Source organism: Ipomoea nil, unplaced genomic scaffold, assembly GCF_001879475.1.
Source record: "Ipomoea nil cultivar Tokyo-kokei standard unplaced genomic scaffold, Asagao_1.1 scaffold2279, whole genome shotgun sequence".
In the NCBI taxonomy this organism is placed as follows: domain Eukaryota; kingdom Viridiplantae; phylum Streptophyta; class Magnoliopsida; order Solanales; family Convolvulaceae; genus Ipomoea; species Ipomoea nil.
This window is the reverse complement of record NW_017618707.1, coordinates 3,557,052-3,573,661: the sequence shown is the minus strand read 5'-3', so window position 1 is coordinate 3,573,661 and position 16,610 is coordinate 3,557,052. Positions and strand designations below refer to the sequence as shown.

Here is a 16,610-nt window from a genome sequence, read left to right as displayed (position 1 = left end):
ATTTTAAAATTTCAGATGTACAAAATATAATTAATTATTACCATTGATAGGGTACATAATAATTTAAAATATCAATTTCCATTCATAATCTCCCTAATATAATGCTTAAGATTCCAATTGAATTATATCCATAATAAAACATATATCTACAATTACTATTTAATCATTTTGATTAAAATATATCATTAATTACTTTCACAATCTCTTATAATCTCAACCATTTATGGAAAATGAATCAATGGATATCATGAGATCTCTCATCTAGTGTAGGGGGCAAATTATATCGTGCACCACGGTGCATGATCAAGCGGGCCTTTTTTTTTTTTTTTTAAATGAAAATAAACAGTGTTTGTTTTCCGCCGTTTCGCACCCTTTTGCAAAAAGTAACCCTGTTCTTCAGAATCATTTTGTATACACTGCAGTGTCAGTTCAACACAACTACAGTTTCATTTTGATATAACTATAGTTTCATTCGATATTTATAAATTCAAATATGTGAAAATGTTATTTAATTTTATTTTATATACACTATAGTTTCATTAAAACACAACTACATGATCATTTTGATATAATTACAGCTTCATTGTACAATATACACTCAAATATGTGAAATGTTATTCAGTTTCATTTTATATACACTGCAGTTTCATTTCACTATAACTACAGTATCATTTTGATATAACTGCAGTGTCGGTTTAGATATACTGTAGTGTCAGTTGATGTTTAATACACCAAACAAGCGGACTCCGTTAACTATAACAGCGGGCCGTTTCTTTACTTAAAGAAACGACGTCGTTTTTTACCGCGGTGCACATGCACCGCGGTCTATGATATAACGACTGAGTGTAGGGGTTGCACCAGATTCGAAGCCTATATATATATATATATATATATATATATATATATATATATATATATATATATATATATATATATATATATATATATACTATACTAATAAGAGCCCAAGAGAGTTAGGCCTATAATGGGTAGAAAAAATGGCGGTCACAGATTTTAATCAAATGAATGGCTCAGATTGATTAAAAGATTGATCAGATTTAAATTTTATACTAAAATTTCCTAAAATACCCACACATCGTTACTAATTCCGTTAAAATTTTAAGAATTGCCGTTAGTTCACCGTTAACTTACTCATTGATTTCAATAAAAAAAAAAAGGTCTTAGGTTCGAACCTCATCCCAATCAAAGTTGGCATAATTAGTACTCTATTTTACTCTTATTAAATTATATAAATAATAATTTAGTAGTTACAACAAAAAATAATACATATGCATTTCTTTAATTTAGAATTATGTGTTCACAATGTCTTTATTCAAAAAAAAAAATTATTCATTATCAATAAATTAAATAAGATAAATAATTTTATTAGTTATATTATCTTTATTTTTTTTCAATATAAAAATTCTTTATATTCAAATTTATTAATTGATTATATTCGCTACATTGTCCTTACAATGTCTTTATTCAGTGAAAAACAAATTATTAATTATCAATAAATTAATTAAAAGAAATATTTTCATTAGTTATATTGTCTTTATTTTTCTCAAATGTAAAAATTTTTACATTCAGATCAAATTCATCAATTGATTATATTCACTACATTATCTATTATCTTTTTTGTGCACTATTTTTCTAATTAAATATCAAAGGCATAACATAAAATAATGCTATATATTTATTTACCAAGTATTTTATTAATACCATGAAAAAATTAAAAAAAATATAATTAATAAAGCCAACCATATTAACTACTTGAGAGATTTTGTGACAAAGAGAGTATTCAAATCACACAACAAATTAAAGTGAGAACTACCTCGCAATGTCCTTGTTTGGCAATCAGCAGTTAGCGGTTAACGTTAGCGGATTATACAAGCGGATTTGACCAGCGAATTTATTTAATTATTAACATTGGGTAGAAAAAATGACCGCCAAATTATTAAATCAAATGAATGGTTCATATTGTTCAGGTTTTAATTTTTTTCTTTTAAGATTTTCTAATTTATCCTTAATTATATGATTATCCATTTAACTTTTCCGTTAATTCACCGTTAGTTTAATTCTAATATTAAAGTCTAATATAAAATTATAACTACATCATTAATCTAATTCTAATATTAATGTCTTCATCCTAATGTCGACTCAAACAATATTAGTATATATTTCATATTTTATGCCCTAATTTTTATTTGTTCTCCCTTATGTCCCGTATTTGGTTTCAACCATGCCTATACAATTATTTTATTGACAATTATAATCAATATTGACTATATTATCTTGCATTTGTAAACTTAGAATTACCTATTTAACCCGCACGGGCTTAGCTCAATGGTTTAGTGGGTAGTATTTGGGAGAAGAGACCAAGGTTTGAACTTCGGCGCCGACAATGCGGGAATTATGTCCAAAGTGGGCAGATTCCTTGTGCGTACCAGCATTTGGCCCTGTCTGCTGAACCATTGAGTCACCGTGATTTACAACTTCCCACAATGCTCTGTCGGGTCGGAGTGTGGGGGGGCCCTTGGGGTTGGGGACTCAACCTTTGGGGGAAGAATTACCTATTTAAATATGCAAATTCAACCTTCAATTATCTATGCATGAACAATTTCAATATAATCTTGCCTTAATATACTTTAAAGTACTTATTTAAAAAAAAGCATTGGGCATTATCCGAATCGCGCAATGCGCGTAAAAAACTAGTATATATATATATATATATATATATATATATATATATATATATATATATATATATATATATATATATATATATATATATATATATATATATAGGGAAGGGATCAGGTGCATTTGTTGCTTCCCGTGCGGATGTGCGGTGGATTAATGTGCGTGGGGTTTATACTTAATGTGCGTGAGATTTGTACTCAATGTGCCTGAGAATTGTACTTAATGTGCGTCATGTTAATATGCGTGAGTTTTGTACTTAATGTGCCTGAGTATTGTGTTTAATGTGCGTGCGTATTTCAGAATTACGAGCTCAGAAGGAAGCAGAACAGAAACTCACGTACATTAACGCCCAAGCTTCTTGTTACTTCTTCCTTCAATTTGGCCATGGATTCTGGATTATCAGCTACCTTCAGTGCAGTTGAATGTTTATATAAATGACGCACGCACAGTAACATTTGCACAGCAGCTAAGTGTGGATTTCTGTTGTATTATTCCCATAATTTTTAACCACCATAGCTCGCCTCCGCATCATCATCATCAAGGAGGGGGCAAATGGCTACTGGGGATGGGGAAGAAGCTGAAATCAATATTTTCTGCTGCATTTTACACATTCACGCACATTAAGTACAAATCTCAGGCACATTAAGCACAACACTCACGTACATTGAGTACAAATCTCACGCACATTAATCCACCGTACATCCGCACAGGAACCTTTCACTATATATATATATATATATATATATATATATATATATATATATATATATATATATATGTCACCTCAAAAAGGCAAAAATTACATCTCAAATTATTTAAAATTAAGTTTATATATGGGATATATTTAAAGGATTAAAAGTATTTTTTTTCCTCTATAATAAATAATAGCATGGTAGCCATTGGTATGATGTTTATCTTGTACGACATTTATAAATTTTCTTAATTAATAATAAGAAAAAGTCAATGTTTTAGTCCTTTAATTGTTTTGTAACTGTCAATTTAGTTCATAATTTTTAATTTGGTCAAATTGATCATTCAATTATTTTAAATTTCATCAATTAAGTCCCCTAACTATTATTTTGTCAGTCAGCCATTAATTATCGAAACAGTAACTAGAAGATTTAATTGACGAAATTTAAAATTCAAAATAATTGGAAGATCAACTCGACTAAATTGAAAATCAAGAACTAAATTATCAATTACAAAATAATTAATGAACTAAAATAGCGATTTTTCCCTAATAATATTGTATTATAAAAACTTGACGGTATATAAATATCTAAAACCTGAATCCGGCCAGTTAGTGTGGGGTGGATCAAACAATTCAAGTGTCTCGAAAACTAGCAAATCTTGGCGTGAATATATAAATGCTGTATGGTACATCTCAACCGTCATATTGTCTCCCTTTTAACACATTTGTTTATGCATTACTCCATTCTGAGCACTATACATAAATACGACGATGTTTCAGCGGCGAAAATACCGTATGTAGTATCTCTTACCTTTCACGTCATCTCATCATTCTTCATATATATTAACCAATATAGCAATTCACCAATAATAATAATATTAATAATAAGGTCAAATATATCATCAAACTATCTACGAAATTGCAATTGGACTGTTGAACTCAAAAAAAAAAAAAAATACAATTGAGTCTCTGACAGTACGTGTTGCAAAAATCACGCCTAGGCGCTAGGCGGTCGGCCTCCTAGGCGCTTGCCTAGGTGCTATAGGCGGTCCCCAGGCGTCTAGTGGGCGCCTAGCGATTTTTTTAATATTGGTATCTGAATAACGCAAAATCATGCAATTGGACAAAAAATAACTTGTTTATCTATTGATGGCTGACGTGGCAATTACCAGATTAAAAAATAAATTTTTTAAATTTATTTAAAAAAAAAACAAACAACTCCGGCAATCTGGAGATGAAGAAATCTCTCCGTTCCCCGGGCTGCTAGAGACAAAGAGGTCTCTTATTGTTATATGTACTTATTGTATCCACAATCCACCACCATTATATTGTTGTGTCATAAATATTGTCAACGAGTATGCATGATTGCATGTTATAGTTTCATACTTTTTCTCCATGCAATTGCAACCGACCAACTGAAAAACGAATACTACACGGGAACAGAGCTAATTAAAGTCAACGGCAGCGACTTTACCGGGATTGTATGCTGCTTTTTGAAAAATTTTACATTTTTGATTTAGTCAATGATTGATGGTGTAGTAGTTCATCAAATCCCTCATCATGAACCTTCTTAACTTCCAGCTTGTTGCCCAGATCTAGTATGTATAGCAAAAGTTGATGTGGTCAAACAAACATTCACCAATCACCACATTTTATTTCTCATCAATGTGAATCACCCAATGGTAGTATGTAGATACCAAACTTTTACATAATATAAATTAATATCAATGTGAAGTAATTTGATTTTAATTTAATATAAGGATGAGATCGATTCAAATTTAGATCTATTACTTGAAAATAAAGTAGTGTAACTACTATGAATATATTCATTCATTGAAATTGAGCTAATTTTAATTTCAATTTCTCAATTATTATTATTATTTTGGGAAAATGGCACTTTTTCCCCCTAAGTTATATACTTATAGCACTTTTTCCCCTTGAATTATTCATGTGAGCACATTAGCCCCCTCAATTATTTTAAAAGTGGCGGTTTTTCCCCCTAATATATTTTATTGACATTTCTACCCTTAAAGTAAACATTTTATTTATTTTTCCTTTTTAATAAATTATTGCGTATACATAGGGATGACCACGGTTCGATTCGAATTGAACCAGACACTATAGCAATCGAATTAAAAGTTTCCGGTTATGATTCAGATCCAGAACCCAATATTTTAATTTCAATTCATTAAAATTATGAATCGAAAAAACTGGATCCTGAACCGTGATCCGGCGCGCGGTTCTAGATCCGGTTAGCGATTTTGAACCGTCTTTATTTTTAAAATTTTAATTTTTTATTTTAAAATAGTCTAAATTCAACAATAAATGTATTTTATTTTTTTTTCAGTTTGGACCATGAACCGGCCGTCCTGGTTCACGATTTTAATAAAATCTAAATATCGGGTTTCGATTCTAAATTGTAATTAGAATATTTCAGTTTGATTTATATAGTGTCTGTTTGGTTTGAACCAACTTGTGGTCATAATTTGTTAGAGAAAAAAATAAATGAAATATTTATTTTAAGGATAAATATGTCCATTTAACATTTCAGGGGGAAAAACAGCCACTTGAATAATTCAGGGGGGAAAAGTGCTATATGTATATAACTAAGGGGGGAAAAGTGCCATTTTCCCTATTATTTTTTTGGTTCAATATGCAAGAATGTCAAAAAGGGACTCAAAGAACGCATCTACTTCACTCTTTGCACTACAACTCCTAAAGTGGTCAGTCCGTATGAAATCGCTTATCTCGACTGGCAAATTCTGTAGTCTTCGACTTAAAAATCGACTAGATTTGATGTCTAGTTTTGAAAATTTACCAATTTTAGTCCTGTGATAATGAACAAATTAGTAATTTTTTTTTTTTTTTGGATAACATAAGTTTTCTGACTTTGCTAAACTATATCTCGGACCCCATGAACCCGCTTACAAGTCCAATTATATACTACTTCTACTCACAAAAAAACCTTCAAACCCAAATCTTCAATATCTGTGACATGAATCAAACCTCCACTCTATCACGGGAAGCGAACAATTCATAAGTTAAACTTCTTATTCACTAAACCAATGCCACGGGCATCAAATTAGTACTTCACCATGAATAAAAGTGACAAATTTATAAACATCTGATACAAAATGTGATCAATTTTGAAGTTAAGTAAAGAAAAGAAACAAATGTAATAACCGAAAAATTAAATTTAAATTTTAATATTAACTCTCGAAAACCAATTAGTTACATTGTAGAGCTATATAAACAAACCAGCAAATACCAATTTTGATTTCACGAGTATTAGCAAAATGACAGTTTTAGTCCACATGTTTAATTTCTAACAATTTTAATCCACGACTATTGTTTTTAATTTGTACCAATTCTCATTCATGCCTATTATTTTAGTGTCAAAATTTATCACGCCGATCACTTATTTGTTTAAGACATGCCAAAATATGAAATTATTACGGATATTTTCGTCATTTTTAAATTAAGATTCTAATTTGAGCATGAATAAAGAGATTTAAGCCTTAAGATATATCCCGATTCGCAATTTTCCTCCTCAAATTAAGGTAGAATGAGGAGAACTGTGAATTGGAATTAATCTTAAGGCTTAAATCTTATTCATGCTCAAATTGGAATCTTAAGTTGAAAATGATGAAAATGCTCTTAAATTTCATGTCTTAAATGAAGGGGCTACCGGCGCGATGAATTTTGGTACTAAAATAATAGTCATAGATGAAATTGGTACTAAAATAATAGCGGTGGATGAAAATTGGTAGAAATTAAATATGTGAACCAGAATCGTCATTTTGCTAATACTTGTGGAATCAAAATTGATATTTGCTCATAAATAAACATATGGGTCTTTCATGTACTATTTAATTCCATCCATATATCTTGTGCTAGTGTACGTTATACAACTTCAACTTTCATATACAATATTCTTGTGTACAATCATAATGTAATATAATTAACACACAATGATTAATTGTTGATTTTTTGTGTCTTTGCATTCAAGAAAATGTGAATTAAATATGACTTTTTATTTAAAGTCTTTAATTTGCTAAGAGGCTAAAGTTTTTGGCATGAATGTTGATGATTGTACATATGTGTACGACGTCGTCCAATCTCCCTTAGCGATTGGCCCAAAGTGTATTAAATTAAATTCCCATAAAGTTGATTATTTTAATGTCAAACGTCAAACGGTTAAAAACCAGTTGTCAAATTGAGTTATGGTTTGTTTTCATTTCGTCGTTATCAAACCGCTCATTCCGCGTAATCAGCTGGTCCTCTGGAGTAAATATAAAATAGACATGTGCACTCTCCCTAGTACACACTTATAGGTAACAACGTAACGTTGACTATACTCGGTATCATAATTTAAAAAACAATAAATTTACCTGATAATCCCAGATTCTCAATTGAATTGATTGGCTCATCGGCATTTGGCATTGTCTACTGTCTACTGAACTATTGAGTCACTGTGATTTACATCCTCCCAAATGCTCTGTCGGGTCGGAGTGTGGATGGCGGCCCTTAGGGTTGGGGATTCAACCTTTTGGGAGAAGATGAAGATTGAAACTTAAACGAGGATAATTCTAACCAAGTTGGTCAGACTTGTTAACTTAATTGGTAATGGTAATCATCACAATAATATTTTAAGTTTGACTCTCAGTGAGAGTGTGTGACCTATTTGGCCTGATTGTTGGTTTGAGCTTATCATCTATGGACAACATAATAATAAATTACTTTACCTCATTGTGATCGTTTGTCAAATATAGTCATAAGACGGAATTTACCTAATGTATACCTTGTACACTCTAGAGTAGTGACCGAAGGTTTTTCAAGTCACTAAAAAGATTCAAACTTGTATATGTTAGGAAAGAAGATACTCCGTAATTTATTAACCCGTTTGTGTATGAAAACTCGACCCCCAATTTTAGGTCACATTTTGTATATGAGATATTGCTAAATGGATATTTTTGGTAGTATGAAATGATTGTAAAGTTTGTTATGTGCAGATACACAAAATGTTATACTGTTAATTACATGACATTGTGATGGTTTTGTTGGAACCGGATTTACCATAAAATCGGGTATAAAGGTACATAACGGGGGTAGAAAAATAGTAGATTTATTACCCGAGGCGCTAGCCCCAAAATAGTACATACAAAACCTAAATATTATTCTCCTAAAACGGCGGCCCAAAGAATACATAAATAATAAATACTATAGCCCTAATGAATGAAATATGGCCCAAAATGACAGCCCGAATAATAAATAATACAAGCTATAACACTAATAATGAAATAAAAATAACACCCTGGTGTGTTACAATCGTTATGTTATGGACCCGTGACCAGCATGCATGCTGGACACAGTAACAGTGCCGTTAGTGGCACCGTTCTCTTCAACTTTTTTTTTTTTTGTTTTTTTCTTTTTTAATTTCAGACCACTTTGTTATAGGAGTATATGTTCATAATTTTATCACTATATGTTCATAATTGTAAGTTCATAATGTCAGAGCTCTGTGTTCATAATTGCATAAATGTACATTCATAATTGCATAACTGTACATTCATAATTCTGTAACTGTACATTCATAATTCAATAACTGTAAATTCATAATTTTCAAAACTCTATGTTCACAATTTTAGAGCTCTATGTTCATAATTTTATCACTATATGTTCATAATGTCATAGCTCTGTGTTCATAATTCCATAACTTACATTCATAATTTCATAACTGTACATTCATAATTGCATAACTGTACATTCAAAATTCCATAAGTGTACATTCATAATGCCACAAACGAATAACACCATTAACGCCCTTAACGGCGAGACAAAATCAATTTTTTTTTTTTTAACTGGAAGGCCGCGTTTTCCCTTAAAACGACGTCGTTTTGCACTCGTGTCCACAATGCATTGTGGACACGAGTCCACATCATAATTTGCGGGTGTGTTAAGTGTTAATAGAAGGGAGAAGACTTGGACCGATGGACCAGAAGGGGTTTGGTGAGCCCAGGGATGGTTTTTAAGGGTAGGGAAGACACCTTATTTATATTGTTGAAGGACTCACGGATGGTTGACAAATGGATGGCATCAGGCAACATTAGCTTCATTCTTGGCCACACACGTGTACCCCACTACTTTGCTTCCAGTGCACTCCCATGCATAAGTGGAGCTTCATGTCCTTTAGTACACAAGACCTTTTGTGGTTTGGTGGTTTGGAACATGTTTGTTATGCTTGAGGTTGTGGGTTCAAACTCTATGATACCACATCTTTATGTTATTTTGCTCTAAACTTCCTTCTTCACCTAACAAATTATATCGTGCACCGCGATGCATTATCGATTATGCACCGAGCTTCAAAATGACGTCGTTTTGTTTAATGAAAAGAAAAACGGCACCTGTTTCGCGCCTTTCCACAAAAAGTAATTTGTTATTCAGTTTCATTTTGTATACACTGTAGTTTCAGTTCAACACATACAACTACAGTTTCATTTCGATATAACTACAGTTTCATTCGATATTTATACACTCAAATATGTGAAAATGTCATTTAATTTTATTTTATATACACTATAGTTTCATTAAAACACAACTACATGATCATTTCGATATAACTACAGCTTCATTTTATAATGGAATAAGGGTCAAATACACCATCGAACTGCACACAATAAAACAATTAAGCCACTGAACCTAAAAAAACCAACAATTAGGTCCCTAAACCAATCAATTTCAAACAATTATTCCAATTTGAAAGTTTCCAACAGGTCATCTCCCAAATTAATTATTTTTTTTTAAAAAATAAATTTTAAAAATTAATTAGTTTTAAATTAAACTAAAAAAAAAAAAAAAAAAAAAAGAATCCAGCCGGAGACTGTACCAGTTTTTTTTTTTTTTTTTAGTTTTTTTTAGTTTAATTTAAAACTAATTAATTTTTAAAATTTAAATTGTAAAAAATAATTAATTTGGAAAGATGACCTGTTGACCTGTTGAAAACCTTCAAATTGAAAAAATTGATTGAAATTGATTAGTTTAGGGACCTAATTGTTGGTTTTTTAAGTTCAGTGGCCTAATTGTTTTATCGGGTGCAGTTCGATGGCCTATTTGACCCTTATTCCTTTTATAATATACACTCAAATATGTGAAATGTTATTCAGTTTCATTTTATATACACTGCAGTTTCATTTCACCACAACTACAATATTATTTTTGATATAACTGCAGTTTCATTTGATAATATATAAAATAATACGTAAGGCAGTGTCGGTTTAGATACACTGTAGTATCAGTTTAGATACACTGTAATTTCAGTTGGTAATTAACACACCAAAAAATGTGCGCTCCGTTAACAGTAACGGCGCGCCGTTTCTTTACTTAAAGAAACAACACCGTTTTGATCGTGATGCACGTGCACCGCGATCCACAGTATAACAAATGTCTTCACCCCCATTGAGCCAATACTTATCCAATAAAATGGACCCATGCCCCATCACATTGTATTACTAATTTTTTTTTTTATATATAGATTATGGTATTGTTAATTGTTTGCCTAACTTAGAGGGGGATACTTGTACTGTTTTTAAGTTAGGTGACTATACAACAAGATTTGTAGGTATGAATTTGCACAATATATATATATATATATATATATATATATATGTGTGTGTGTGTGTGTGTGTGTGTGTGGTCATTTTCCTTTTGTGGTAGAGAGGGGATATGGTAAAACGGCGTGCAGAGAGTATATTTTTCAAATAGCTATAAACAATAATTTTCAAACAAAACCAGAAATGGATTAGTAGGCGGTCACCAACAATCTAACCTACCATAATGTTGATAACCAAATATATGTATGTATAGTAGCTACTACTCTACTAGCTTCATGTCTATGCCAAGCACTTGTGCGTACTTTTTCCTTTGACAAATTTACAGACAGAACAAAAGTAAATAAATAAATAAATAAATGAAAATTTAATTTCTCCAAATTAAAATTGAAAAAATAAAAATCTTGCAGCTTAATTAGCATTTAATGGTGGCGGTATGGCAAACGAGTGACGACCAAATCCAATATATGTTTAGTCAACTCTTCCGGCCCCGTCGCACTCTCCTCTCCCATGCCCAAAACTTTCCAGCTTGCCGTGTTTGCTGCTTTGTTCCATGAACGTAACATGCTATTCACCACTTTATAGCATAATTTTTTGTTAAAATTTATCAAGTATACTATATTATCTAGTTTTGTAATAATATCTTTTTTTTTAAAAATAGTATTAAATAAGTCATTTAACTTATACTTCTTGCCCATCTGGATTACTACATATAAAATGCGTGCAATTGAATCATTAAATAAGTAAAATAAGTGCAATTGCTATATTTTCCTGATTTTTAATGCAATTTGAGTTGAAAATATTTGAATATTTTAGCATAACGACATCCTTTATATAATAAAGCTATATGGTTTGGGAAATAATTAATGTTACAATTAATGTCACAACATCCTTTATTATATAAAAAAAAAAAGCACAACATTTAAAAAATAAAATAGCTATATATTATATAATCATATAAAAAATATACTTTTGAAAAATAAAATAGATATATATTATATAATCATATAAAAAATGTGTTCAATTAGAGTTTAAATTTACACATACAAAATTTGAAATTTGCTTTCCAAATGTAATTATCTTAGTTATTATTCGTATTGTGAAAATTATAATATAGATGAAATACAATTAAGAATAAATCAATGTAATTATGTAAATTCTCTCTATAAGTTTATTTGAATATGCACATAATTTTTTCCCCGTCGGGTTAATTACTAGTAATAGGAAAAAGACAACTCTTAGTACAAAAAAATGACCAATTACATATATTTTACTTATTTAATATATATTTCGATTGCACTTGTTTTGAGTTTAGTACATTTTGCAAAAACACAATAAATTTAATGGTATATTTGATATTATTTTTCCTAACATTTTTAACAATTACAAAAAACTTATAATCTTGTATAAAACACCTATTTTCAAAGTAAAAAGTGAAAAGAGTATTTTGTAATATTTTAATATGTTAAAGTGCTAGGATGTACACTACTACCTATTTAAAAAATTTTCTTTAATATTGGCTTGCACGAATAATTAAGGTAGACATTTTGATTTGATTTATCTGAATAAAATCGAACCGGACTAAACAGAGTGGTTCGATTTTAGTATAAACTTAATAGCTTAAATCGAATGGTTTCATTTTTTCAAAATCGAAAATCAAAATGTCCACCCCTACAAATGCTAAACCTTATATTCGGTACCAAAAAAATAGATAGAATATTTATTGTACTTGATACAAGTGATATGATAAATTTTTTCCTTTTAGGAACACACTAATTTTAAGTACGGTGGTATTGTAGCATTATATTATATTTTCTTGATACATTGAGCACTAAGCTAAGTAACATTATGCACAATATAGACATATAGTAGTAAAAGTCGTGGTCAATATAATCGTCATCTTTTAATTAAAAATGGAATGCACCACCATAATATACTGCCGGGGGCTTAGATATTATTTAATATATGCGTGTCTCTCCTCATCAAGCCCCCTTTCTCTTTAAATACCTCTGCAGCCTTTCCTATAATCTTCATCCTCAGCTCCCTCCAAACTTTATACACATCTTTCTCTTTCTCTCTGTCCACCTTTATATATATATATATATATATATTATCAGTTATCATAGCATATTAAATGGCAAAACCTGCGATGAAAAGTATGGGTTTTCCGATGGTACTTCTCAGGCTAGTAAAATGGCTGTTGTACAGACTCCTAGCGAACTCATGTTACAGAGCTGCTGTGAAGCTCAAGAACTCAACCACTTCTTTCTTCCACAAAAACCCATCTTTTAAATCTCCCAACAACCACAATTCTCTGTACCCAAATCTCACCAAACATAGGTCTTTTCCCGCCCACCATGATAATTCCCAGAAGACCTTTGTCTGCGATATCCAGGGAGCTCTGCTGAGAACCCAATCTTTCTTCCCATTCTTCATGCTCGTGGCCTTCGAAGGCGGGAGCATATTCAGAGCCTTCTTCCTGCTCCTTTCGTCCCCGTTTCTTTGGTTCCTGGATTTCGAGCTCAAGCTCAGACTCATGATCTTCATAACCTTCTGTGGGCTGAGGTTGAAGGACATGGAAACTGTTGGAAGGGCTGTCTTGCCTAAGTTTTACCTCGAAAACCTTAACTTTCACGTCTATCAAGTGATGGCTTCGTGTGGTACTAAGATGGTGTTCACGAGCGTGCCCAGAGTGATGGTTGAAGGGTTCTTGAAAGAGTATTTGAGCGTTGATGATGTGAAGGGGACAGAGCTTCATGTTGTTGGGAATTTCTTTACTGGTCTGGTTTCTGGTTCTGGGCTGCTTGTGAAGCATAGGGCTTTGAAACAAGTGTTTGGGGAGAAGAGACCTCATATTGGGATTGGTACTTCAACATTTCATGACCATCTTTTCATCTCCCCTTGCCAGGTAATATTTTCAAGGATTGTTTATATTTTAATTTCTTTAAATTATTTGTCAATTTATTTAAATTCCAGGACAATAACGACACTTTTGGTCCCTGAACTGTTTCACTTTTAAAATCTGATCCTTGTAAATTAATTTAAACAAATTCATTAGCACCTTAATTGTTCATAATGTGTCAATCCAAGAACTTTCTGGTTTAATGACATCACTATGACTCTTCCAAACGGAAGGTCACTAGTTCGAGAGAGTTTGACAGCAGATCAGAGACTTGGGTAATCATATAACACTAAGGATTGAAAGTGTAACATAACTCAATTAAGGTACTAAATATGTTTAAATTAATTAACATGAATCAAAATTTTAAAAATAAAATAATTCAGGAACTAAAAATGTTTTTTAAAAAAATATTATTATTATATTTTTAGAGCAATTAAAAATTGTGTCCAGTAAAACACGTGTTGATAGTAATTGAGGTTAATTTTTAGTAGTACTATAGCATCTTACGTTAATGAGCTCAAATAATTAATTAAGGACTTAAAAAGTGCACAGGTGTATTATTGTTATTGTGACGGCAAAGTTAGGTATATGTTTCAGTTTCGATCACTTGTTGCAACTTGCATGTCGTACTATGTACTATATTGGTGTCTTAAACTCGTTGACCCTACGTACTAAGGGCTATTACTATTATGAGTTATACTGATGTACTATAAATGCAAAAAAATATAAGGTATACTTTCTTTTGGGGGAAAAAAAATCCCATGTACTAGAGTGAAAATCTTATTTCTCAATAAAAAGTTAAGGATAAAATATTTAAGACAAACTTTCTTATAAAATTCTCCGATCCTTTTTCATGAGATGAATCAGATTTTTTATAAGTACTTGTCTAAATTATATAGTCAACAATGACACGATCCCTACAAAATTTATGTGTAAGACATCGTAATTAAGAATGATACTAAAGTTGTTGCGTCTATGTTGGACCAGGAAGCTTACGTGGTGAGCAGAGAAGAGGACAGCAAGGCAGGCTCAGTAATGCCAAGAGAAAAGTATCCAAAGCCTCTTGTATTCCATGATGGAAGGCTAGCATTCTTGCCCACACCCCTAGCAACCTTGGCCATGTTCATCTGGATTCCATTCGGTATACCCTTAGCAATCTTCAGGATATTCATTGGGTTCTTACCCTACAAGGCAGCAACCTTCCTGGGCAGCTCAACTGGTTTAAACGTGAGAGTAATTGGGACAGACCCTCCAAGATCACAAAATGGGAAAGGGGTTCTCTATGTGTGCACTCATAGGACCCTCCTAGACCCAGTTTTCCTAAGCATAATCTTAAACAAGCCCTTAACAGCAGTGACATATAGCCTGAGCAGAATGTCTGAGATAATTGCACCAATCAAGACTGTGAGGCTAACCAGAGATAGAGCCCAGGATGGGGAGAAAATGCAGGAAATGTTAAGTCTTGGGGACTTGGTGGTTTGCCCTGAAGGGACAACATGCAGGGAGCCTTATCTGTTAAGGTTTAGCTCACTGTTTGCTGAGCTGGCGGACGAGATTGTCCCGGTGGCTATTGACACCAGTGTTGGCATGTTTTACGGGACCACTGCTAGCGGGCTCAAGTGCCTGGACCCGTTCTTTTTTATGATGAACCCCGTGCCAACTTATCGGATAAAGATCCTCGAGAAGGTGCCCCGAGAGCTGACGTGTGCCGGTGGGAAGTCTAGCTTTGAGGTGGCTAATTACATACAGAGACAACTGGGTGAGGCCTTGGGGTTTGAGTGCACCACTCTCACCAGAAGAGACAAGTATTTGATGCTGGCTGGGAATGAAGGGATTGTTCAAAATAAAAAGAAAGATTGATGATTTCTAACTCTAAATATGAAATTCTTATTATTATTCTTCTTCTTTTACCATGTTATTAAAAAATAAGATGTTTTGTAATCTATTGATAATTGTCACCTAAGTGACTAAGCTACTACTGTATATTTCATTTTTTTGTAATGTTAATTCTATAGTAGCAAGGTTTTACTGTAAAGAGATGTAGTTTTATTTTTCTTTACTATTCAATATTCATAAAATTAATAATATATACACATATATAGAGAGAGCCAATGGCTTTGTGATCTAGTAGCCCAAAGTAGCTCTCCCAAATGGGAAGTTATGAGTTCAATTTGGTATTGATTTTTCGTGTTTTAGTAGGTTGAGAAAGTAGTTATGAACATATTTTACATTGTAACAGAGTCAGTAGTACTAAAAAAAATACAGAGAATAAAAAAATACAAAGAGAGAATTTAGGACAAAGCTATTTAAATAAAATATAAAGAATTGTGTTACAAGGACAGAAGTTGTTCACTAAAATTATTAACTATATTAATATAAGTAGATTTTTTTAATGCGGGATGAGTTCGACCAATTCATAATATGTGATTGAATTTTATTGCCATGTCAAAAAGTTTTTGATCTAAAAAAATATAAGTTGCCCATGTAACTTTATCCAAATATAAATGTGTATTATGATTTTCAACTACTCCACTTAGACGGGTATATTGTACATTCTGTAATTTGTCAAGGTACAAAATTTACTGCGTCCCCCCCCCCCCCCCCCCCCTCCCCAAGAGTACTATATATAGTATTGTTTAATTTATTGTAATTGTAAAAAAGAAAAATCATAATTTCATTAGTTTTAAACGAAGTATTCATCATGTGT

The 16,610-nt window shown here is 31.8% G+C and overlaps 1 protein-coding gene across 1 annotated transcript; it reads left to right on the top strand.

The window, feature by feature from the left end:
• Positions 1 to 3,099: 3,099 nt before the first annotated feature.
• LOC109150321 (glycerol-3-phosphate acyltransferase 1-like) lies at positions 3,100 to 15,965 on the top strand. Its single transcript, XM_019298216.1, has 4 exons — positions 3,100 to 3,110; positions 4,243 to 4,254; positions 13,131 to 13,909; positions 14,891 to 15,965. Exons 3-4 carry the CDS (start codon positions 13,136 to 13,138, stop codon positions 15,761 to 15,763), a joined length of 1,647 nt encoding a protein of 548 aa, XP_019153761.1. The 5' UTR covers positions 3,100 to 3,110; positions 4,243 to 4,254; positions 13,131 to 13,135; the 3' UTR covers positions 15,764 to 15,965.
• The last annotated feature ends 645 nt before the right edge of the window (positions 15,966 to 16,610 follow it).

Coding starts and splice junctions, on each gene's coding strand:
- LOC109150321 (XM_019298216.1), top strand. CDS start 13,136: ATGGCAAAACCTGCGATGAAAAGTATGGGTTTTCCGATGGTACTTCTC. Junction 13,910..14,890: donor TTTTCATCTCCCCTTGCCAG/GTAATATTTTCA, acceptor ATGTTGGACCAG/GAAGCTTACGTGGTGAGCAG.